This window comes from Gymnogyps californianus, chromosome 1 (assembly GCF_018139145.2).
Source record: "Gymnogyps californianus isolate 813 chromosome 1, ASM1813914v2, whole genome shotgun sequence".
Classification (NCBI taxonomy): domain Eukaryota; kingdom Metazoa; phylum Chordata; class Aves; order Accipitriformes; family Cathartidae; genus Gymnogyps; species Gymnogyps californianus.
In genome coordinates, this window is record NC_059471.1 from 194,164,915 (window position 1) to 194,191,429 (window position 26,515).

A 26,515-nucleotide genomic window follows, 5' to 3' on the forward strand; every position below is an offset into this window, starting at 1 on the left:
ACTGGATTCATCCTGGATTCGTCATCTGATATACCAGAGGGTCATGCTGCCATCCAGAGGGACCTCCACAGGCTGAAGAAATGGGCTGACAGGAACCTCATGAAGTTCAACAAGGGGAAGTGCAAAGTCCTGCCCTTGGGGAGGAACGACCCCAGGCACCAGTACACACTGGGGGCCAACTGGCTGGAAAGCAGCTTTGCAGAAAAGGACTTGGGGATCCTGGTGGACACTAACTTGAAGATGAGCCAGCAATGTTGCAAAGGAGGCTAATGGGCTGCATTAGACAAAGTATTGCCAGCAGGTCGAAGGTGGGTGATCCTTCCCCTCTACTCAGCACTGGTGGGGCCACACCCAGAGTGCTGGGTCCAGTGCCGGGCTCCTCAGTACAAGAGAGACACGGACATACTGGAGAGAGTTCAACAAAGGGCCACAAGGAAGAGTAAGGGTCTGGAGCATCTTTCCTATGTGGAAAGGCTGAGGAGCTGGGACTATTTAGCCTGCAGAAGAGAAAGCTCAAGAGGCAGATCTCAGGAATGCGTATAATTATCAGAAGGGAGATTGTAAAGAACATGGACCCAGGCTCTTTTCAGTGGCGCCCAGTGACAGGACCAGAGGCAATGGGCATAAACTGAAACACAGGCGATTCCGTCTGAACATCAGGAAACACTTTTTCTACTGTGAGGGTGACCGAGCACTGGCACAGGTTGCCCACAGAAGTTGTGGAGTCTCCATCCTCGGAGATGTTCAAAATCCAACTGGACATGGTACTGGGCAACTGGCTCTAGATGGCTCTGCTTGAGCAGGGAGGTTGGACTAGATGACCTCCAGAGGTCACTTCCAACCTCAATTATTCTGTGATTCTGTGTGATTCCGTCCTAAGTCATCTACAGATCTAGACCTCAGCATGACCTGAGTAGGATGCAGGATGAGGAAGGTTTCTTCATCACAATGGTCAAAGCCTAGATTCCTAGTTTTCAAAAGATATAGAAGTTCAGTCTTGTTAGGATGTATTTTCCTGCCTACTAAGTGAACTACACATACTTTACCCACTACTTTTTCCAAGTCCTATTGTTCAAATTAACTTATCAGCACAAAATGTAAACCATGAGATACTGTCCGTCCATCACCTACAAAGATATGAAATTAGGCATAGTACTGAAAAAACCCACTGGTTCAGAGCAGCACAAAGTTTTGAGTAAGTTCAAATTCAAATACAAGCTTTGATGCAGCAACTACAGTCTTTTGTGCTCTGTTGCAAAGGATCTTGCTTACCTGCAACTAATTTTGACTGTCATGCTTTATAACTAAAACTGACAGAGACAAAATTTCCGCTCTGCTGCAACTGAACGCAGAGGATGTTTAAACTGCATTTTCCACCAGGAATGTTTGTAGGGTGACCTAGTTATACCCAGAATCCCCCAGACATTTCCAGTGGAGATGCTTAGCTTATCAGGAATTACCAGAAGCTCCTTTTAATACACCTTTCTTGCTCATTTACCTATCATCTCATTCAAGGTGGTAGGTTATCACAACGTCAAGACAGTTTTTCAAATTTGAAATTTCTGTTCATACTAAATCATCTGAAATTTTATAACTTGCATATAATACAGTAAAACTTACATATCTAAAGACTGCTCAAATCCCAAGTAATTGCACTTGCAGGTGTTATCAGAACTAGAATTCAATTTCCGAAATTGTTCTTTCATTCCACATTAATTGTCTTTAATGCAAACAGCATGAGGTAAAGCTACAATACAGCTTTCAAGGGAAACAAAGCAGGTAAAAATGTTCATTGAGTAGGTTCAGGAAAAATTAGAAATCTCATTTAGAAAAATCAGGTTTTGTATATATGTATAAGCCGCAGTAAAGCTCTTTGGATTGTGAGAGCCAAGCCCTTATGTTTTTTACTCAGACATATTTCCTGTCAACATTAATGAATTTTTTTCCCAAGTAGAAACTTTAAACTGACCAGAATCACCAGTCTACGCAGAAAAAGCAAGGAGGTATGTAATGTGCTTCTCTTCAGTGAAACACAAAATAGAAAATTTATTCTAAGTTATAAGAAACGAGAGAAACATGCTTTAAAATAAAGATAATCTGATTCAAAATCCATGCATAATTGAACTATGACAATACTTGGCATAAGTATGGACTTGGATACCTGTATTGCTCACATACATATGTGCATTCACACATACACATATACAGAAAGAGTAGAGTGGAAATACACTCACAAGTGGAGAAATTCTCAGAAATCTCATTCTTTTGCCTGCTGACTGCATGGATCTACAGGTAGATCCAGATGGAGAGCGCAGATCTGAGGGCATTTACAAGAGGACCGAGAGAAGGAGCTTAAAGTGGTCATACTTAAAAGCACACACAAAGAAAAATGTTTTCAAAGCAGGATTAAGTTTGCATTGCTGAAACTGGAATGGACTCCTCACAGAAAATGGAAATTAAACTTCCAGAAAATGGTCTCCTTAACACTATACTTTCTCCTTCTCAATTCCACTTCAGCAGCTGGTAGGAAATCATTAGGCCACTTCTTGCTATCACACTGAAGTGAATTCTATGCTATTTCGCACATTTGTAAAGCAACTGTAAGCCTAATCAAGACATCAGAATAAATGTCAATAGCATGACATATTGCCCAGAGGAATCCTTCACCTCTTTTTCCCTTCTTTATTAATATTCTGATAAAGCAGGGGAAAAAGAATGCACAGAACTGAGGTACATTATATCAATAGCAATCATTTATTAACAATGATTACTATCATTTTAGTGCCCTGCAGGATATATGACCAAGCTTACTGGCTCACATTATCATCTGATGGCTCCTCTGTCCAACCATGCATACTTCTACCAGCAAGCCAAATGGCTTGGGAACTGTGACACTCCGCTCCTACTCGGTGTTCTGCATCTCCCAGGGTTTCTCACAAAAGCGAGGCTGGGACATGAATGCTAAAGTCAAAATATAAGTCTCGCCGTAAGGGATAATGATCTCACTGTAAAAGATAATGTTCTCTTTTATAATTTATAGTACTGTTATGACTTGTGGAGAGTACCCAAATAATGACCAAGCACTTGGAGATCTTCTGTTAAAAGGGACAATAAAACTGCAATATTTATTATACTGCTCAGTTCAATGGCCTGCGTAAACACACTCTGCAGTGTCAGCTCGTATGTTTACGGTTAGATGTGTTTCTTCATAGGCCTGTCCTTTTGCAGCACTGGGCTGTATAAGAGATCTCTTGACTATCATTTACAGAGAATGTGACTACTCTGCAACCGAATATGGTGCAGAGACGAGTGAGTTAGCAGGGACCATGCAAGTGACAGAACCCAGAGCAGAGGAAGGTGCTGTGATGCAGCACTTGTGACAATCATTCTGCTTGAAAGACTTAAAATGAGGCAAGAAATTTTTGCATGTATGGGACATACAAGCAAATCCATAAATGCCACAGTAGTCCCAATTTTCTGAAGAAAATTATATTTGTGGTTTTTTTCTCACTCCAACTTCTAACGGACTTTTATACCAAACTTTTTCAGTTAACTTAAGGAAGAGCAGGAATTGGCCTATAAAAAGATCTTGATATTAGAAAGTGAAACAGAATATGTATAAGCTGGAGTAGCAGTGGAAGGAGCTGCTACACTTAATTCTCCACCTTAAATTTCACTTAGGACAAATAACCCAAATACTATTATTCCAATGAAAACAATGTCTTGGTCATCTACCAGGGTGTTAAAACTCATTTACAACCTTTTAGCTAATCAGATTTTTCCATCTAATTACAAAAGATAAAAAAAAATTTATTAAGAGCTTGCATTGTAAAACAGAATTAATTCTGAAAGGAATCTACCAGATATACCATTCAAGGAGTATTCGCTGATGCCAGTCTCCCCAGTTTTAACATTAGATTTTGGGCTCTGTTTCAGGCAATTCTGCCATAAAGATAAAAGAAGCTACAGATTTTACATCATTTTTAGACTGCTGAGGGGAATACCCACTCCAACTGGTTGTTTTCCCCACTTTCTTATGTCCATCTGTGAAATCCAAGTTGCCATGGGAGATGTGGAAAAGGATGACGAGCCTCTGCTGCAATAAGAGGAAACAGATATGTAGTGAGGGTTGGACTGAGGTTAGGGTCTGGTGGGTGACCTAATTGAAGAATGCAGACAGGGGCCAAAACGTGTTACTCACAGTGCCGGGAGAGTTGCCAGCACTGTTTGTCCCAGATGTAGGCTAGTCACAGGGAAATTAAAAATCTGAAGATCCACAAAAGTCTCCCTCCCTTCACTTAATATTTTGATCCTGCAGCACTTTGGAGGACTAACCTGCAAAACTGGGGAGCCTGTCTCCCTTTTTTTCCTAACTTGAAGAAAGAGGTGTGGACAGGACGATAGTATTACATGTTACACTTGAAATTTTTATTGATAATTCAAGGAAATTTACTTTTAACTTTAAAAAGTTACACATCATTCTTACAATTCCTCAGGTCTGTCTGTAATAAATTATGGTCTAAATACCAGTATGTTTTTCAGATGGTCAGATTCTCCCTGTAAAAATACTGTGTTCAATGTGACAACACCATTCTCTGCTTTCGGCTTCTCCATCTTTGTGTGACAGCTCTTTTGGAGAAAACAGAGAAAGCCAGAAGTTGCACTGCAGGAACTTGTGAGGGGAGTCTGGCTCTGTCTTCCTAGTTTTGCTGAATCAAAAGGCAAAGGCCAATAATTCTAGCAAATTGGATCTCTTTGACAGGGAAGTTAAGCATTTTTTTCACAGAAAATCAATAAAAAGGTGCTTACCTTCTACTCTGCTTTCTTCCACTCAGTATCCACTTTTAATTTTTCTAACAGTAGTGTATGTAAGCTAGAAGGTATATACACAAATGAAACCCACATCAGAAAGTCTAGACAAAGCTAATCTTAGAAATAACATCCATGTTTTTTTGAAGATTACCATGCTTTCTTTTCTCTTGATAAACCCTTTTCCCTCTTCTAAGTTTGTCTCAAAATAGACGTATTTCCACAAAAGCCTAGTTAACCCTTCCAGTTAACACATCTCAGCCAATGTCATCAATCTCAATTTCATAATTTCCTTCATCTCCTACCAGTCTCTAGCCCATCAGCTAAAACAAAATGAGACCAAAGCCTGCAATCTTTGCCAGCAGTTAGGTGCAACTGCCACCTCTGTGGCTGGTAGTTACTGACCCTTGTCATGATGCTTTGATATTGAACTTTGGAAAACTGAACTTTATAAGGTGAGAGGTATTAGAAAACAAGGACCAAGTTCCTTCCAGCACAAATCCTGTGGGATTGCTTTAGCAGCTTGATGCCTATTGCTGTTCCTACACCATAGCCAAGCTTCAATGCTAGGTAATGGCAAATCTGGCTGGGGATTTGCTTCAACCACAATCAGTTGCTTCCGCTGGCAGTTCAGATCCTGAGAAAAACAATGGAGCGGTAGCAAGGAATATCATTAGAGTCATAAGGAAATCATGTACTGGGGAGGAGGAAGGAGTTTTCAACAGTGAGGAGGCAAAGTAGGATCCAACATTCACCTTGTAATAGTTCTGCTCAACATAAGGCAAGAAACCCTCCTATTCTATTCTACGATTTTGCAAGTGATTTGGCTGAAAGCCCCAGAGGCAGAGACATCTAGCTGTTAGAATACTTGGGGTTTAACTTTCATACCATAGTGCACTAAAATGTAGAATGATACTTTTTATGATTCATTAAATATCTATCTATGAACTGACTCAATCATTTGGGCTAAAACAGAAATCCCATCACAGAAGAACAGCTTCAATGTTTCAGTAAAATTGTAAACATTGAGGTTTTAGTAAAATGAAAAGGACAGAACGAGAACAAAATATGCCATGTAATATCAAATTTGATGTCAGGCACCACTTTATGTATGGCTTTTACAGCAATGCTTCCATTAACAAATTAAATAAGAGGCTTGTGGCATTTTGGCAGGAAAAGGATGAATTTCTTGTCTTTTTTTTTGTCTACCAGTGACACTAAGGATATATGTCATACAACAATCCAATAACAGAGATTCCCATGCAAGGTTGGAGTGAGTTGGTAAGCCTACATGGATCAGTACAGTGCTACAATGCTAGATTGGATCCCAGAAGAAAGAAAGACTTGTCAACCTCATGCTGGGCAAATTTGCCTCTTCTCTTACAGCACCCCCAGCTAACAGTCCAGGGGTCCACTGGCGAGTCCCAGAGCCCTCCCATCATTGCCTCCGGGTCTGCTGTAGTTTGGCTGGTGCTAGCACAGGTGACTGCACAGGGGTCTGACTGTACAGAGCTATTTCCTCAAAAGATATTAGTACCACAAGTTTCTGTAATCGGTCAATTTTCTAATTAGACAACTTTCTAAAAAGAAAGATACCATATATTAGGTGACTGAAATCTGATTCAATTTGAAGTTGTCAGCTACAAGGGATGGGATAATACGGTCCTCAGAAAGAAATAAGATATGTATTTCAATACACAAACACTGCCGTAACAGTCTGTCAATGTTTTATTAACACCCTGGCCTAGTTCTTAGCTTTGTCTGCTAAAGCTCTAATGTGCAAACTTTGTGAAGAGAGGCTTGCACGCAATTCCAGGTTCACAGATTTTTATGGAAAAGCCTGTAGGATTTAATAAAAGTAACTTTTAGAGAGAACATTTCAATAGAATTATCCATCACTAAAGCAAGGATATATTTCTCTGTTAAAGTCATAAATATGCTTGACAATTATGCAAAAAATTATAATCCTGTATCCTGATTTGAGAGGCATGTATGCTGTACTTAGGAGTTTAATGGCTGCATATGCACAATGGCTATGTATGAATAACAATGGCCTCTCTTTTCTGTTTCAAATGATAGAAAATCATTAGCTGATGGCTTTGAACAGAGTCTAATACTTCAGGGGATCACAGGCAGGGCAGGAGTTAGAAAGTAGAGAAAAACACAACCACTACATGCATAAATATAGCAGATCTAGAACTGCTCAACAAAATGTCTTGCTACCACAAAACACTGAATTTCTAAAATCGAAACATTCTGTGGCACTACATAAAGTGAATGAATTATTTTCTAAAGTGAAAAGAAAGATAGAATATGATATGCCAATTGAAACTAAAATGAAATAATTCAGGTTTCTTCTAAGTAGTCTTAGCTGTGTTACAGATTGGATGCACTAAAACTTAGAGGCTGGTTATTCTGCCATCAGATCTCACGCACTTCCCAGGATCAGGAATCTGCATTTTACCATTTATTGGCAAGTTTTTATGTCATGTGTTGGTAAAGTGTGTCTTTGTTCCTCTAACAGCTATTCCCTTAGCACAGACAACGGAGGCTGCAATAGAAATCAAATGGTGCGGGATGTGAATGCTTTTGCCAGTGCATGGGGCATCCCCGTGGTTGCACCAGCTGGTTCTTTTACCAGCTTTATTCATTTAATTTCCTACAAAGGGAAGGAAGACAAAAAGTCCTACAGGTAGATGTTTGGGGCAAGGCCGCTCTGACCACATGCAGGAGCTACCCAGCCACTCAGGACCCAGAACATGTTCAGCCCTAGGAACGTGTTTGGAGGAGACACATACGCTGTGATCCTCTGAGAGGACAGGATCGTTTCCCATTTTTAACCCTTTGCTTCCCCAAAATGGGAATGCATATCTGCCTCTGAAAAAGATCACGCCTGTGGGCTTTGGTGCCTGGAGAAGGTGCTGAAGATACAAGTCTCTGCACTCAGTGGTAGCAATGAACGGGGAAAGGATTCAGAGTCCCCAGAGAGGCAACTTGCAGATCCTTAATCACAGGGATCCTGAGAATCCTGTTTCACTACACTGAAACTAGGGGAAACTGGACCAAGCTTCGGGTGCTACCTACCCGATTTCCAGCTGACACAGTCACTTTTTGTTATGGATTTCCTGGTTGCCAGCAGAACAATGATTTATGTGCAGCAACCATTTTTTTGATGTGGCAATTATTTTCATTTTCAAACGTGGCAATTCTGCAACAGCCTGATAGGTGAGCATGAGGAGGAAAGTCTGGGAGCTTCCTTTAGTGGAGCTTTGTTTAGTCTGTTGGCTGCCTTTTCTGGCTCATGGCCTTTAGTTAAATAAGTTACATATTACCTTTCACATTCCTGTCCCAGAGAAATGCTACGTCAATATCCCAACCTTCCACTGCCAAGACACAAGACCAGCTAAACTGTGTGAGAGACCAAAGGTCCACCTAGCTCACTGCCAGTGCTACAGAGAGTAACTGGGAGCTAAAAAGAAGAAAAAGGTAAATACAAACAATACTTGTCCCAGGATACCCTCCTTGATTTCTGTAATCTTTGGGTTAGAAACCTTCAGAGCCAAAGGTTGCATTCAAATGAACACGTGTAATAGGATCTTCCTTCCATCGTTCCTTCCTATCTTTCATTAGTTCACCAAATCACTGAATTCCATGTACTTTTGTCACCCAAAAATAGTTTATTTTGTTTCTTTAAAGGAATTTAGTGCTCCTGAATTCTGTGTTATGGTCTGTGAGTGGTGATAATCGTGAATACTGGCCAGAGACAGTGAATAACTATTTCCTGTTTAGCCTGTTCATGTTATTGGTGGTTTTATTTATTATTTCCCTCTTCAATTGCCAAATTTCCTAGCTAAAATATTTTCATCTTGTAGTTCTACTGTATCCCTTTGGAGATGGGGTGGCCAGGATCACATACACTATTCCACTGGCTGACTTGCACTCATCAAGGACTTACTTAGTGAACTAATTAACACTTGCTGCTTTGCCCTCCTCCTTTCCAAATGATTTGTAACACTCTGCTCGCTATTCATCCCACTGCTGACTGCTGGGATGTTCCAAGAGATCTACCCACATTCGCACCGTAATCTCTCTTCTGAGAAATAGCAGCCACTCACCACAGTGTCATATGCGTATTTAAAGTTTTCCTTATGTGCATTACTTTCCTTCATACTGGATTTCATCTGTCATTTTATCACCCAGTAACGCAGTGCTGTGACTGGTTTCTCCAACTTGTCAGTACATCAGCAAACTTGGGCACCTTCAGATATCAGCCCCCTTTCCATACTAACAACAACTCTGTTGAGCAGCACAGGTATCAACATCAATCCTCAGGGAATTCCACTGGTAATTACTCTCCACTGTAAACACTGATCCTTTATTTTTATCCTTTTTTTCAACCTTTTTTTTTTAATTTTTGCCCCAAAATAATTTCGCGTTTTTTACTGTAGCAACAGGATCACTTTTACTTATGTATTTTATGCCTCTCAAAGAACACCGAATCCATATTATATTTTCTTCTTATATCCACATATTTATTATTTTAGTTTCAACTAATTCTGTCAGTACAGAAGATATGTTTCCTGGTTGTATTTGTTCAGAGATATGAGCCTCTTTTCAAACCATGTCACACTTGCCACTTCCTGCTCCTCGGGGATTAAGGCCAAACTAATTTATAATTTATATATATACATATATTATATAAATTATAAGTTATACATTATAAATCTTGACAATTTATAGTCTTGCAAATTCTTATTTTATTTAAAACTTATGTGAAAAGTATCTGACATTGGTGATATGATACTATTCATTTTATTGATTTATTCTGAAATCTCTTCTACTACCACCTCAGTAACAGCAAAAGTTTTTGAGTCTTGATGATTACTGAAAAAGACTTTGAAGTGAAAACTTCTCTGTGTTCCACCACAGAGATTATCAACACACAGGCTCATTTGGCTTTGTGTTGTCACTCATTTTTCTGAGTTCCTCTTTGTCTTTCAAAAATGCTTTTTGACATATAGTTTGAGCTTTTAATATGTTGTGTTTAAACAGTTTGCATTCTATCATCTACAAACAGAGTCAGTCAATGTAATTAGTGGAGCTTACCAGGCAATTTGCCAAATCACAGATATATGGACCATCTCAGGTTTAGGATTCAATCTTTAGGTTAAAGTCATATCACTTGGATGCTGTGTTTGGCCTCAGTCTTCAGAGACCCTATTCCTAGAACAGGACTCTATAATTCCTGAAATATAACATGCCTACCAACATGCCATATCAATATGCTTGTTTACAGTTACACATCCTGTTTATTCTACCCTATTTTAGCCTTACACCTTAATTTTGATCTGAATTGTTATGTTTATGGCCTCTGCCTATATATTTTTAAGAATATTCTTTGCAATTATTATACCAGCATTTTACCAATTTCTGTTTTTTTCCTAAGACAGAATTCACCCTCACCTGTATCCTTCTTCACCATTCCTCCCCCACCCCAATTTTCCTGGTCCTTAGTTTTAATTGCCCTTACAACTTTTTAATTTGGTGTATACAGAACACTTATATAGGCTTCACCTGTGCCTTAAAAAGTTAGTTAGCAACTGAAAATAAAATTTTTTTTCTGATCAGATAAGAATAATAGTTTAGTTCCACGCTGCCCTTCATTTCCCAGTTAAGTCAATAAGAATATATATATAAAAACATAAATATAAAATGAAAGCTAAAGTTGCAAAAATGTTTAAAGTAAGTGAATCTTAATGCCCTAGTGCAAAGTCTAGGGTTAAAGGTAAAACACTAGTTTTCAGTTATTTCCCTGAATTCCCCACTAACACATGGAATGAATCATACAGAATCGCTAGCAAGCATTTCTCACATCCTTAGCATTCAGTTTTCAAGCTAATTTGGCTAAATGTTTGTTCATTTTTTTTCTCCTCTAGAGTGACACCTAACTGGCTTCAACCAGCCTTAAGCAGTTCTTTTGTAATTATTTAAAAAGACTCTACCTCTATTAAGTAAAAAAACCCTGAGTTAGCTAGGAAATAATTAAGTGCATATTCTTCAGCTACAAGTTAAAGTTTATTTTTTATTATAATGGAATTCTTTAAGTGGGGAGAGGACTAAAGGATGAGGAATTCCTGCGGTTTCTTCTTTTAGGTTGGAAGAACTGATGCTTTATTATACTATGTCAAACTATAATTGCTCCTTCAAATGTAAAAAATACAAGACTAAATGAATAAGGCAATTCCCATATTGAAGGATGCATGAAGACATCCACTCTGCAATCCCAGCTCTAGCAAATGGCATTATAAGAATTTTTCTAACATTTGGTTCATGGGAAAGCTCCCATTATACAAAGTTTGAGTATATTAAATGGTTAAAAACATTTCATTAATCAGAAGCTGTGAAGTCAGTGGGGTGGCTGTTGCAGAGTTTATTTTCCTCAGAGCGGCAAACTGAATAGTCAACAAAAAAGAGAGGAGCTGGTTGTAAGTGGAAGATGCAGCGCTGCAAAATGTAATGCATTTTAAAAAATGCATCAGGTAGAAGGCAGAAACAAAGAAAATGCAACCACAAGCACTTGTCAAAGACAATAAAAACTTTTCATACTCTTTTCAGCTGGGGTGCACATCAATAGCACCTGAGGATACCTTCAAGAGACACTTTTTAAGAGTAAAATGCAACCACTTGTGCTGCAGATGCCCATGTTAACGTATGGCTGAATAAAGTTCCTATAACTTATATTGCTTGGCTCTGAGTGGGATCAAAATCTCAACACACTTAAATGCCAACTAGAGCAGACAGCTTGTAGAATGAAGCAGTCAAAATCACACGGTAGCTGAAACTCTCTCAAAATGCGGAGGCAATAGAGAAGGTTTAAACAGCACTTCAGAATGCATCTGTAAAAAGTGGAGTCAGCAAAATGAATATCAGCTGGGAAGTAGCCATAAATCTCCTTTTGGCAACATGTGGTTCCTCAGCATTCAATCTAACTGGGATGAGATAACTGTAAAACTGTGTTGCAGAAGTTTCAGAAGCAAACTTGTAAAAATGTGACATGGACACCATGAGGATCTGAAGAATGGGAAACATGATGAGATTTATGATTTGAAGCATATCTATCTTTCAATCACTGCAGCCTTTTTAACCTCTCCAATTACAACAGCACAGAAAAAATATGTATTACAACCACAAGCCAAAAAAACTACCTAGCAGCAAGCACAAGTAGAGGGGTGACTTTGATCATAGTCCCCAAGAACACAAAAATTCATGTATTCATGAGAACTCCTGATGCAAGAGTGGAACAAGGACTGCAGAGGGGTTTGATTCTCCTGAAGAAAAAATAAGCTATCATCAAATGAGTTTCAAAAGGAAGAAAGGTCTTGGCAGGAGACTCTTCAGTTCCTGGGATAAGTTTCTGGTTTTTAATGGAAAAGAAGATGAGAAATGTTGAGTGAGAGCTGTCTGACTAAATGTATATGTTGAGATCTGACCTAAGCATCAGGACTGCCTTTATGGTTGTCAGAGACAAAGGAGATTATGAAGGGTGAGTTTCATCTCAGCCTGCAGCAGTCCCCTACAAAATAGGTCAGAAGTATCATACCCTAAAAAGTCTTTGATTGTAAAAAGAACCCTGCTTGATGACTTCACATGTAGACATTTATACTTCACTTGCCCAGAACTACATGATACAAATCACTCTCTCAATGTCAGCCCAACTCAGCCAGACCTCAAAGGCAAAGCATTTTAGAACAAGAGTCGCAAGACGTGTCAGTTGCCTTGTTGGAGGAAGGCAGCTACTTTATGACAAGATGGGATATTCAGAGGAATCTTCAACTGGTTAGTGAAACCATTTCACGTAGGTCACAAAACAGTCTCTTTTTCAGGGTCTTAATTCTGTCTTCCAGCTTCAAATGCTGAAACTGGAACAGAGCAAGAACCAGCCTGAATAAATCTCCATTGTGCATTGGGGTAATTAACTGATAACTATGATAGCCCAAAGGGATCTGTGGCTGCACTGACTAAACAGCTCTTTCTCATCAAATCAGAAAAGAGACTCAGTCATAGGGGAGTTTTGCTTCCTGTCTCATTAATTTACTTTCTGTGAAGCCAATACCAGCCTGGAATTTTTTCCAATATATGCATTTCTCACATCTATTTTTCTCTGCTTGAGGCAACAGAAGAATGAGCGAATGTAACAAGTCGATGCTATGAAGCCATTAACTGCCCAACAGCAAGGAGGTAGAGCTATCAAGAGAGAAGTATCTCATAGCCCCAGTGTTTGGGAGCTTCATTGCATAAAATTAATTTACCTGATCAGAAGGAGCTGTCTTTTTTTTTTTTTTGAAGTGTCATGCTTAAAGCTCATTTTCTTCATCAATGAGAAAAAGCCAACTTAGTAAATGCACATCTTTCATACTGAATGATTGCTATTGATTTTCAAATGTACTAAGTAATGTAGACTTTTTTCTCATATGATCAAAGCCTTTTACTTCTCATATATAGTGATCTTGGTTATCACTGGGGAGAGACCCTGTAACTTCTAGATCATGGAATAGTTTTTATAGCTTAAGCAAAGGGAGTTAGTCCTTTAGCTTAAGGTTACAAAACAGTTCACATCTGCAGTTCAAGCACAGCCAAAGATATGCAATACATACTAAGAAGAGGTTACAGGCAAATGTACAGACCGATGAACCCTCAAAGGTATTTTCCGTTTTGCCTTTTCTAGCTCTGTACAGAAGCTGATAACATTGAATGCACTGAAATGACTTAAATGTGGGGGAAAAAAATATGCTTCAAATGGTTTTATATGGCACTGAATTTACAGAATTAAGAAAAGTTTAAATTGCTTATTTTTTAAAAAAGCAGAACATCTTAAAATACATTGCTTTAATTATTTAAAAGTGCTCCAGTTGCTCAAACTAAGTCACTTTAACTTAGAAAGCCTGTTGAAATATGCATAGATTTAAAATTCAACAAACTTTTAAAATTGCTCAAAAAATTCCTTCTCTTGACACCAGTTCTTTCCTTAATTAAAAATATTTTTCATTCCAATTGTTCTAAATGCAATTTTCAGCTAAGAATGCCCATGTCCCTTTGATTTCAAACAGTAAACAGCCACAATAACTAAATAATTTTTATTTTGGATCTTTGTTAAAAAAATTTTACAAAAAAGGCAGATCAAAAGTCCTGGACTCATGTCCTCTCCTTTACCACAAAAACATACAGCACAGTGAATATCAATGTGAGCTTCCTTCCTCATGCTGCTCTGTCTTTGTAGTCTAAGTCTGGTCTTCAAAACCCAGGCTCTGGAAATGAATTTCACAGGGTGGATTACTGAAGAAAGTTCTTGTTTTTCTTCAGTAGAACTAGCCTTTTTCCTAGAGTCTGAAGGGACTATTCTGATCACCTGGTTGGATAGCCAGAGGTTCAAGATCCTACCTCCCTGCAACAACACAGATTATTTCTGATCGAACAGAGAACACCTTTGGGGGGGCTCATCCACTTTTGGCTTAAAGAACATTTATGAAGTGCAGTCAAGTTGCCTCTTACTCTTCTTTTGGATAAGCTAAAGGGACTTCACTCCATACCCATTTAAAACAGGTTTTCTAGCTTTTGTACTTGTGTTAAGAACAGTTGTGAATTTTTCTTAGTGTTTCCTCCCCAAAACCCTCCAGCTTCTCAAGATCCTGTCTGCAGTGCTCACACTAGGTCTAGACAATCCCGCTAATGGCTTTCCTGTTGTCTAAACCAAGGAAATTATATCTTCTGTATTCTCAAATGACATTATCTTGAGTTTGAATTAAAATTCAAATTAAACTAAGCATCATTTTAGGAGCTCAGATGTGTTACCACTGGAACAGATAGATATGTTTCTTTCGAAGTTGCTGATTTTTAGGATACAGCCCATCCCTCATATGCCTCTCTTCTTAGTGGGAACTGTATTCTGTTTTCCTCAAGGCATGACTGTCTTCCATTTAATCACATTAAAATTAAAATTTGAATATTTCTCGATTACAACCTGTATGTCATACAAAACAGATAACTCTGCATAAATAACTATTCTGCGTTGCTACTTACTGCTAACATAGTATGATGTGATCTATAAATGATATTCTGACTATCAGCAAGGGTGAAAACTTTACCTTCTAGTTGTAAATACCAAGTATTGACTAAAAGGAATGAAACCAGTTAATTTAAAAATGGATACATTAGTAGCCTTCAGTTAATTAACAACACACTGTCTTTACTGACCAGCCACACTAAGAAGCTTGATGAGGTTCCACGTAGAACTTACTATAAAACCATTAGAGTTTAATGGAAAAAAAATCTAAAATTACAGTCCTTAAAAATAATAATAATAAGTTCTAAAGACAATGGCAGATTTATGGTCTCCTAGAACAGTAAAACTTCAATAGTTATGTGATATAGCTATCGTACACGAAAATTCATGCAATCATTTCTGGTCAAAACCTCATATAATACAGATTGCTTGCTTGTGTAATCTTGAAAATCATCTACAGCATTCCTCTGTAAACATTAAGTTGTTAGATGCCAAAAATCTGACAGTTCTAGGCACTGACGATTACTCACCCTTGAAGGTCTCACTGCAGTATAAATTACTGAAAAATGAATCCCTCGTTCCTGCAGATCCATGGTCAGTCTTCCAATTATTTTGTCTATACATAGAAACATGTATAATTTAACAAACTCTGTAAGCTGAGAAAGCTAAAATCATACAGTAGTTGGAGAAGTAATGAGCTAGATGTTTAAGCTTATTTAGTTTATTTAAGCAATTTAGATGCTCGTATCATTTATATGTCAATAGGTACAAATGGGATAAGACGTGTTCAGTGTCTTGAAAAATGCACAATTTCAGTGAGACAATACAAAACAAATACATTACAGCAGTTCAGAAAAAGGGGTGATTTTGAAACTGAAAAGTAAATACCGTAGAAGTAATACCTGAAAAGTTGAACTTTGGGCAATTAAAAGCAAGAGCAGAAGAAATCATTTAAGAGGTGAGAGCAGGATGCATATACTGTTAGTCGAGTGACCAGTCAATAAATAAATAATAAAGCTTAAGTAGTATTATTCTGGAATTACAAAGTACACAGAACCAATCACTGAGAAACAATACTCGAAACCTAGTGCTCAGTTTGGGGCATGATATGCATAATATTGGCAGCAATATTACTTTTTGCTTCAGTGGATTTAAAGCCTGATTCTGCACCCTCAACAGGATATGGAAAATTTTGTTGTTTTGTTGACTACAGTGGAGGCCAAAGGAGAAACATGGTGGAGTATTTCTGAAAAAGGAAGGAAAAGTCAAGTAAAGAAGAGAGGACCTTTCAAAGAGGTCCAAAGACGCCTCTACAGAAGATCCTCCATTAGTTCTGAAACCACAGGCAGTTGTGACAAATACTTACAACTGATAAATGTTTTCAAGCTCCACACAGAAATTTTAACATCTGCTTATGATAAGGAGCATAATAGTTGTGAATCAAGAACCATTATTAGTGTTGTTATTGGGACTGATAGAGAAATAAGCAAGCTGACTCACATTTACTGTTTCAGTGCCTTCCCACTTCTCATCCATGTACCAGTCTGGTGAATGGATATTTTATAGCCAGGACATACAGGCTTCTCAGATTTCAACGTTATACTTTACAGAAATTGTATTTCATTTTCATGTACTGGAAGTGGAGCTTATATTATTATCCCTTTTAACCTCTTCTATTTAAAGTAATTATGGTCTCCTGGCTGAGTAAAATGTTTAGCTTTTGTAAAAATGCAAGCATTGGTTTTTCTGCAGGGTTTTAACCAAATTGATTCCCTCATATCAGTCAAGAATCATAGCTATGTAAATTTTCCTTCTAAAAAATTATTGCTAAAAGGATCTACTATAAGAAACAGACTTACTCAGAAAAACAACTGTTTATATACTACTAGTATAATTATATTGGGTGTGGAGGTTGAAGGCATTACATAATGTCGATTTTGTATTCTGTATGCAGAGTGCAACTCACTGGAAATTCTCAGCAGCCTCAGCTAAAATTTGCAGAAGAGAAAATAACACATAGAAAAATGCATAGATTGTTTTTTCTTTCATTAAAGCAACTGATTGCCTTCTGAAATAACACATTATTTGCATTTCACTTCAGTAAGGAGCTACGTGTAACTATAGTTACCAGTAACATCTATAACTCTTGCCTTTGGGAAGATTCTAGAGGCAATTCCTTCATTCAGAGAAGTTGCTGTGAACACCCTTATGACAACAGAGTTGATACAGAGCTTTGTTTGCCTGTGATCAAAACTCTACCTTGCTTACGAAGTATTTGCAAATTCTCCAAGGAAAAGGGCCCAGATTGTCCACCATATTTTAAAGCACCTATATTACATGCCTACATGGGAACATTAGTCATCCCAGGCTCGCTCTTTAATGGAACAAGAGGCACCTCCAGATGGTGATATTGATGTTAGAGTGATTTTAGAGTGGTTCTACTGAAGGATTTTTTTTATTTTAGATAGCATGGATCAAGGAAACACTACATAGATCTATGAATGTAAAACAGTTTGTCTAGGATAACACCTTCCAATTAGCATAACTGCCTGCACCTATGCCCTGGTGGAAGGATTAAACCTTTCTAACTCATTGAAGACACATTCCTTGAATTTCACCAGGGAGTGCACTATTAGTGCTATTATTAATTTCTAATCTACCTTAATTTCTTTGTGTGATTTTACACATGGATGTAAGGGATGGAAGAAACGAACTGAGAAGAAATGTTCTGGAAGGGGAAAAGTGAAAAGTAAGGAAGAGTATAAACTATGAACAAGAGAGAAAGAACAGAAAAGAGCAAGATGAGAGGGGGAAAAATGGGAGAGAAGAGAAAGAACAGAAAGAGTAGTGCACTGAGAATCAGCTGAAAAAGGAATATCTGCAATAGCAATTAAAGAGCCTCATCTTATGCAGATGGAGTCATAGACAGCTTTGCCATTGATTTTGAAGTATGCTGGATCCAGCAGGTAAGACTGACATGACAGAATGCAACCTTCTCCTGAGCAGAGAAAAGTTTAGGAAAACTGGCAAAAACTGAGTAATAATGTCAGACTCTACCTCATGCAAAAGAAAGAAAGAATGAAGAAATACTAAAAAGAAGCATAAAGAAAACAGTAAGTCTGAATCCCTTGAAACTTGAGCAGATTTGGATTCTGAATTCCAGTTTGGATTTTGTAATGAGCCTCATTTTAATAACGTGCTAAAAACCTCTGCTTACTCCAGCTTCTAGATATTTCAGAACAGCACATTTCCCTCGGGCAGAATCTGAGCCCATTTGTTCTGTCTTACAGAGCTTCCTGTCTGCAGTGAGTAAAACAGCAGGAGAGATTTCTCTGACATTTTATTACATCAGATTTTAAAACCCTCTACAGCAGAAAGGAAAGAAGTTGCTGTGACAAACATAAGAGGCTTTGTGAACTTCTAGGCAGCTTACTACAGGTCTGCAGTGTTTTTCTATGGGTCTACTGTTGATACTGCAAAAAAAAAAATTTACAACAATATTTATGGGTTAACAATTCTCTTGTCATGTTGCAGGTACGTGACAAATAGTATTTTTTGTTGCTTACCCAGGTAGGATCTAGCAGCAGTCCCTCCGTAACAAACACCAATAACAACTCATGACCTTGCAAGCAGTTCTGACCTTGAAGGGTCTCCTGACAGCAGTATTTGGCAAATGACTGCGGTTGTGCTGCAAACCGTACCTAAACACCTAGACCTGCTGGAGCCCAGATTGCATGACTTGGAAGACTGTGTTTGGGACACTTATCTACTACTTTTGGAATGACTCTCTTCCAACTCTCTCCTATCTGCTGCACAGGCCTTCAGTGGGATAATTTTAAGGAACTGTGGCTCAGTAACTCTCATTTGAATTAAAACTTCCTGCTGATTTTATTTCCAGTTTTTATTCAGCAATGCACTGAGTGGCTGCTTTGGCAAATAAACCAGAAGGCGAGGATTCAGCCCACACTCTCACTTTTCTAGAGCATAGCTGAGACGCAGAATACTAAGTGCAAATTTTGCACTTGGCCGTACAAAGTGGCACATCTTCCCTGATCCACACACCTTTTTCCTGATAATACCTAGTTGACACTAACCAGAAAGTTGGTATATCCTGTTCCTCCATCATCCCACAGGTCTCCCGTTAACTTTGCTGTTCCAAAACAAAGTAGCCTGAGACAGGATTTGGGAAGCTTCTTCTTGAGTTTGTGCAGCTGATGAAAGACATGTCCCATAAAGAAAAAACTAATGTTTAGCCAAGGCCAACATTAAGCCAAGGTTTTTCCTATCTAATATGCTCTGGGGACAAGAAAAGAGAACTAAACAACTCCTCTGCAATTCAGAGATGGAAATCCAGCTGCTTATTTGAGTATAAAAACCACACTCACTTTGGAGTAGTACAAAAACAAAGAGAAAAGGACACACCACTGATTTCAGTACTAAGCTATTTTCAGTACTAAGCTATTTTCCCTTGATTTTCAAATCTGTTTCTGATTTTAAAACCCCAGTTCTGGGCAGAAACAGTCATAGGCACTAAGGACACTGTTTAATTATCAGCCCCCTACATTACTACACTAAAACTACCACTACAGTGATATGCAGACTTTATAACTCAATCTCTAATTTAGAGTAGTAAGCAAAAGCTCTGCAAAAAACCAGATGCCTCTTTTGGTGTATCATCTGCCTTTTTCAGCCAGACACTAGGCAAGAAAGTTTTATTATAGTGTTATATAGAGAGATTCAACTTTAACAAGTAGTGTTTAATACCTGCAAAACCAATGAAAGACTCTCAAATCAAAGGCTGTGAAGGGCATCAGTATTGTTTCACAAAGATTAGAAAAGCATTTTCTATTCATTCAGACACCCTCTGTTGAGACCAAGACCTTCGAACTGCCGGATAAGCCTGAGGTGCGAGGTGAGATGTGCGAGGTGAGATGCAAGGAGGCAGTCCGAGCTGCACGGAGATGCAGGGTTCGTACTCCGAACTGGGAGGATCTCAGAGCATGAGCAAAGGCCCATGCCTAAAGCAGAGGTGAATTATCATTACATTTCAGGCCACAGAGCTGTACCCATTTTGGTGGATTTTGACTCAGACACTCAGTACTTCAACACTATGATAATTTACTGCTTGTAAGTACTATAGATGGGGGAAAAGAAAACCTTTAAATAGTAGTATTACAGCAAAACTGAGGAACTAGAGAATACAATCTGCTCAAGTGAAAACACAGACTTAAATGATGAAATGTTAGTTAAATCTTGGTCATATTGCTTACCATTTTCAGCAATTGCTTCCAGGGCGGAAATCTCATTTAAACCACTACAAAAAGAGTGGGAGAAAAACAATTAAAAATCTTTTCTAGGCAAGAACAATGTGAACCAGAAACGTACAAAGATACCGACTAGTAAAAAGATTACTGTCAGCATCAGTCCCTCCATCATTCTCTCATCTCCTCCTTATGAACCTTTTCTTCTGCAAAGCCATTAATAGCACAAAGACCACATCTTCAGCTGGTTCCTCAAACCCCTCAAACTTCCTTAGCTGCAGAGAAGCCAGACTACTGACGTTATTTTGACCAATCTCTGCGCAGCTTTCTTTTCCTTTGGTGTTGGCCCCTTGTGTAACATTTGTACATGAGCTCCTTAAAATGGGTATCATGTCTTTTTTTGTGTAGTGACGTGACAGCTATAATTGCACTTCCTTAGGACCCATTGATACATGCACTGTATACTGACATGTACAAATGCCTAAGTAACAGGCTAGGAAGAAGAAAGAGCAGAAGCTGAGCAGAGGGACTCGATACACCCATGCCTTATATTTTCTAAATATACAGTCACCTGAAGGAACACTCTCTCTCTACCTCCGTTAGATCACAGTTATCATAGGCCTGGAAACATAAAGAATTATAGCCCTCCTCTTCCTTCTAGTGTGATGAAAACCGGTCTCTTTATTCATATTAACTTTCCGTTTGTCCATATGTTTGTTTGCTTGCTTATTTATCCTGCCAGTTTTTTTGACCCCTGGAACGCCTTCTAGCAATTAATTCTGCAGGTTAATCATGTGTGTTGCGTAAAATAATTCAGCCTTTCTGCTAAAAGTGTGTTGCCATTTAGTTTTATTAGTTGTCCCTTTGTTCTCATATAATAAGGCAGACAAAATAGGAATGCCTGACTGACTTTCTCAACATAATTCATCTATTACACCTGGTAAGCTCATCAGGGGACTTTAAAAAACACCGAATTCACTTTTGCAAGAAAAACAACTTTGCTAACCCTGTAAGCTTCCACTTTGGTTTTTAAATTTCCTGAATACAAGTGACATTTTCAAAAGCTTTAAAAATCATGCACACATGTGGGTCAGTTTTGTTTGGGACAAGCTCCTACCTGACAAGTGGTTGTAGCTGAACCACCAGTAAGTTTGGTTTAGATGTATTCACTTCCAGCTGAGAGACATCGAGATGAGTTATGTTTGTTAACTTCCAATCTCCTGACTCCTGAAGAAAGCTCAGAAGATACCTGGTAGCCTCACAGTCAACAGCTGGCAAAACTAAAGATGAAGGAGAAGACTGAAGAATTTCCTGTAATAAAATTTATGAACAGTTTATGTACTTGCTTAGTAATTAACACAAACTTTTTTTATGCATCCTTAATTTAATATCAAGGTGACCATGGTAAACACTACATGAGTTCTCACTAGCCTGATCCTGGCTGCAGGCTGCTCCTGGAAAGGGGCAGTGAAGGGACACTTGTGTTGCTCTTATTCCTGCACCTGCTTGTGGCAAGGTTAAGGTACTCAGTGACATCAAATACTTACTGTCCTTTCCACACGTGTGGTGGAAGAGGAGAGACAGATGATGTAGAAGTTCTCAAGCTAAGAATGTGTTAGAGAGACAGGTTATGAACGCTGCCAGAAGCAAAGCTCGTCAGACGACCATCTAAATAGATGCCCTCAGAGGTGAGAAGGATCACCGTCAGACACCTCAAGTTCCAGCAGCTTTATTCAGTACAGAGTCATACTCATGTAATGTACTTTCTGTCTTTCTACTCAAAATACAAATTATAAAGCTCAGGCTGAACTGGTTCAGATAATCAAGCATCAGGGTATCTATCACTTTATTTATAATTCTCATAGCTGAGTTTCTGATGAAAATGTTTGAGTGAAATGAATTAAAAAACATTCTCATTCTATAAATTTGAAACTTGCATAGTCAAAAAACATCTTTCCACAGATTTTTCTTGATAACAACATTAACTTGAAATATTCAGGGAAAGAAAATGCAAGATGGAGACTTGAGAATGATCAAAATTAATGTACCCCAAATTTAATGTGAATATTAGAAGATGATACTTTTTCATTGAGTCCTAGTTTGCAACTTGTTAACTTTGCTTTCCCATTTTCTATATTTAAGTCTAGATTGAGTCTGTCACTTGATCCAACATTCAGGTATTCAAGTTGTTATAGACTCTCTCTCCGCCTCTAACTGATGCAAGTGTTGCGGTGTTGCTAACACTTTTCTCCTCCTACTCTTTTTCCTTTTTGTCTGTTCTCCGACTGCCTACCACTTTTCTGACCTGCTCTGGTTCTTTCTAATTGCTCACATGTTTTCCTTCCTAGGCAAAGGCTAGTTATTTTCACATTTCTATAGATGCTCATAAGGGATGATTATGCAGTATTGTCTGATTTGCCAGACTGATAGAAAAATAACTGCAGAAATTAAAGTAGAGCAGAAAGCACTGATCTGGTCTGCAGGTCTTTGAGTAGTGTTTTTAGGACCGCCTGGAAGGAAAGGATGATACATTTCATTTTGGTTTGTTTGTATATATGAATTTAGAGCTAAAATTCTGAGCAATAGTCAATTATTTTATTTTATTTTCAATATTTTTAATCCCTTGCCCCCTAGCAGCAGCCAGAATGGCAGCAGCCACTTCTTCCAAGGATATATTAAGCAGATTACTCATTTATTGTAGAATAAGATATAAAATGCATCATTACTGAGTAATATCTGAATTGTGCCTCTGCTCCTAACCAATCCTGCACTGCCATCTGTCTCAGCTTCCAGCCACTGGTATTCAACTGTGTTCTGTCTGAAGGGCAGACACAGCTGGATATCTACTCATTAGCCTCAGATAGCCATTCTGATCCCATGCCTCCTGTTTGTCCTTCTTGACATTTGGCCACTGCACACTTGACTTTACAACACCCATATATTGCTTTATGCATTTTAGGATTTCAACTACCATGCATGTTCAAAACACGAGAACTCCGAAAGAGGGCAGAGAATGAAGAGGACTACTGAGAAACATCTGATATTGCATTCTGCTAAAGGACTAAAAAAAGAGGTACAACCACACAGTAGCTAGGAAGGGGAGAGGGAGGGGGGATGGGGAGCAGGAGGGAAAGAAGGGAAAGGAGAGGAGGAGGGAGAGAGAAAGGGAAGAAAACCTCTTATTGAGCTGTTGGACTGATAGCAGAACTTCCTACATTAAATGCCAGAACATATAACCTGTCTATGGGCAGTTTACTCTCATTATGAGTACATTTACCTTCCTTAGTGTCCCCTGAAGCACCTCTCCTGAGAGAAATATTACAAGAAACTTCACTCTTGGATTACATATATCACTGTTCAGGTTTTTTTTGAAGGTAGGTGTGAAATGACTCTGTCCACATTTCTAGCCATCCTGAAGCCAAGTAGCTGCACTATGATAAAGCTGTGCTTAGACTTACTTGCCCAGCTCTGGTTTCAGTGTTACGTTAACTGGATTGATATTACACCTAAGCAATTTGAAGCTGGAATGGAGTAAATTTAGGTCTATCATTAAAAACCTATTGTTAAAATCTTTGTTTAAGACTCATGCTTCTATCTGTAAAAGATCATGTAGGCAGACTCATTGTTCTGAACTAGTTTATGTTTGGCATCAAAGCTGATAGACATTCCTATAATAAAAATATTAGTTGGGAAAAAGGCTCCTGTGTTGGCTCTGGAAATATCTGGGAACGTACACCCAAAGTAGGCAGGCTCTTCCATGTAAAAGAGATCTTTTAAATCTTCATCTTTTACCTGTATGTCATTTAAAATATTAAAGTATTGTATTTATTTTCTACAGCATTGGTCAATGGGTTATCTATAAAAAAGAAAAATCTATTCAAACAGATTTGGAAGCACATCTGTTTCTACACACAGTGATAACTACAAAGAAAATTATCATTGTTGCATTCTAACTTTCCAATTACTATTAATCTTACAGACTTTTACACTGTACTCGTGTTCTCCAAATGTATACATAAAGCTATATATTATGATTTTAATGAAAATTGATCTGATGTACTTTAGCTGATAAAATATGTTGCAGCTACAGAAAGTATTGTTAAACAAATCTCCATACTACTGTACTGTATGGTGGGAAACATGACACCAGATTTTTTTTCAAGGGTTACAGACAGATCCGAGGAACTAAAGAGAAGCAAACCTGAAGTCCAAGAATGGGAGGAACTATTCCAAAGAATAAAATACAGACTATAGTGACAAGGAAGGATTATACTGGGAAAAAGCTGACATGGCTTTTGCAAAAAGAAGTTATGCCTCACAATTCTGCTGAAAATCTCTGAAGGAGTCAACAGGCATGTACACCAGGGAGCTCTAGCTGGTACAGTGTCCTTGGATCCACAAAAGGCACTCAGCAGAGTCTTGAAGCAAAGACTTCTAAAGAAATTAAGCTGCTTTAGCATGAGAGAGGCAGTCTTCACATGGAGGTAGGTAAAGGATAGGTAAAGAGATAGCAAGCAAGGGGTAGGAAAAAGTATCTGCTACTGCACTAGGGTCTGTTCTGTTCCATATGTTCATAAATTATCTGGTAAAAAGGCATAATCTGAATTATTCAAGATAGTAAAGGCAAGGCCTGACTGACGAATTGCAGAAGCAACATCTAGTACAACCTCTTGGGCAACAAAGTAACTGATGAGATTCAATGTAAATTGATTTTAACAGAGCACAGGGTGAGAAAAAAAACAATACTAATTTTATGTACACAATAATAGATAATAGACTGAGAACTGAGTGTTACCCTTCAGTAATGAAACCTTAAGAGGCACAACAGCTCTTTGAAAATGGCAATTCGGTGGCTGATAGTGATCAGAATTGAAAAATCAAGTATTAGTAGCTTTTTGGAAAAGGCTAGAGAACAAAACATCATCATGTCACTGAATAAATCTATGATGAACTTATATCTTGATTATTATGCAGTTCTGCATGCTCCCTCGTTAAAAATAATATAATAAAACTAAAAGAGGTAGAGAAAGGAAACGAAACCAATCAAAACTATAGTAGGACCTCTGTATCACACGTGACTAAACAGTACTCAGTCTATGACCACTGAGCGAGGATACGATGGAGATATAGAACCACGAATGGCAATGACTTACAATAATAATTATGCAGCTGCACAGCTGGCCACTAATTGGAGTGTGTTACCAGACACTGCAGTTCTAAGAGGCTGAGCATTGTTTGGGGAAAGCCAAAGCTAATATTAAAGAAAAATAGTTTGTAGGGTAGGTGACTGCTTGACAAAAAAGTTCCCCAAGTGCTAATCTTTGTATTTTATTATTTAATTAAAAAGTTCTTTGAATGTTTAAGATAAATGATCTACCTATAAGATTCCTTTTGTATTAACTGGAAATAGAATTCTTTTACTGCATACAAACCCATTGATCCCAAAACCTCTAAACAGCTGCTAATGTAGCTGAACAAATCTAACATCTGTAAATGCCTCTGTGGTTTACAAGCCTATAACTCTTTTACAAATAATACTTCCTTCTTGTAGTACACATGCTGCTACATGCACATATACATTCCAAATGAGATCTCCAGTTTAAGTTTGTGAATAAATTTGCATTTCTGAAGTTCAAAAGGAGCATACTCGAGTGACATGGAACATCTATTATAGCTTAATAAATCACTTGTATAATACAGAGTGTGAAGGTATAAAAATTTGTGATTATGCAACATCAAAGATTCTAATTTCCCCAGTGAGAAAATTCAGACCTGACCTCCACTTCGTCCTGTGTTCTGTGAATATTATGATAGAGTCTTTCATAGCATGATTAGGAACAGATTTCTTTCCCAAAGTAGCTCAAGTGGAGTGCAACTGAGCAAATTTTTGTAGCCTCTGTTACACCCAAGATGGAACTGGATGATTATAAAGATCCTTTCTGGCCCTTAAAGCTACAAGTCTATGTGATAGATATTGACAAAATTCTCCATATGGGCACCTAGGTGAAAAAGAAATATTTAATTTATACAACTCATTTTCTTTCACTCAAGTTACAGCACCTCACCCCCACAAAACTATGCTAGAAAAGTATTGATTGCCAAGTCCAACAGAACAAATCTAGGAAGTGCTGGAGTTAAGGTGCGCAATTTGTCAAAAGAAACTTTCCTGTTTTAAAGAAGCTGTAATGAGAAAAAGTTTCTCAGCTCCAAGACAGAAAGGGAACAGAGGCAAGGTCAGAAAGCAAACAGTTACTGACATTTATTCAGGTTGTTGAAAACCTGGGTTTAAATCTTTGCTCTGCCAGATACAGACCAAAGATTCACTTAAACATGATCCTTTGTTTAGCTGAGGACCTCCTCGCTAGCCCTCAGTAGGTTCCCAATC

At 38.2% G+C, this 26,515-nt stretch overlaps 1 protein-coding gene across 1 annotated transcript in view; it reads right to left on the reverse strand.

The window, feature by feature from the left end:
* Nucleotides 1–26,515, reverse strand: part of ATP6AP1 (ATPase H+ transporting accessory protein 1) — a 53,363-nt gene that overhangs the window by 17,794 nt on the left and 9,054 nt on the right. Inside the window, exons 4-6 of the mRNA XM_050912669.1 lie at nucleotides 21,248–21,441; nucleotides 20,140–20,183; nucleotides 15,400–15,485 (exon numbers count right to left, since the gene is read on the reverse strand). Coding sequence (XP_050768626.1) covers nucleotides 15,400–15,485; nucleotides 20,140–20,183; nucleotides 21,248–21,441 — 324 coding nt within the window. The remainder of the gene's footprint in view (nucleotides 1–15,399; nucleotides 15,486–20,139; nucleotides 20,184–21,247; nucleotides 21,442–26,515) is intronic.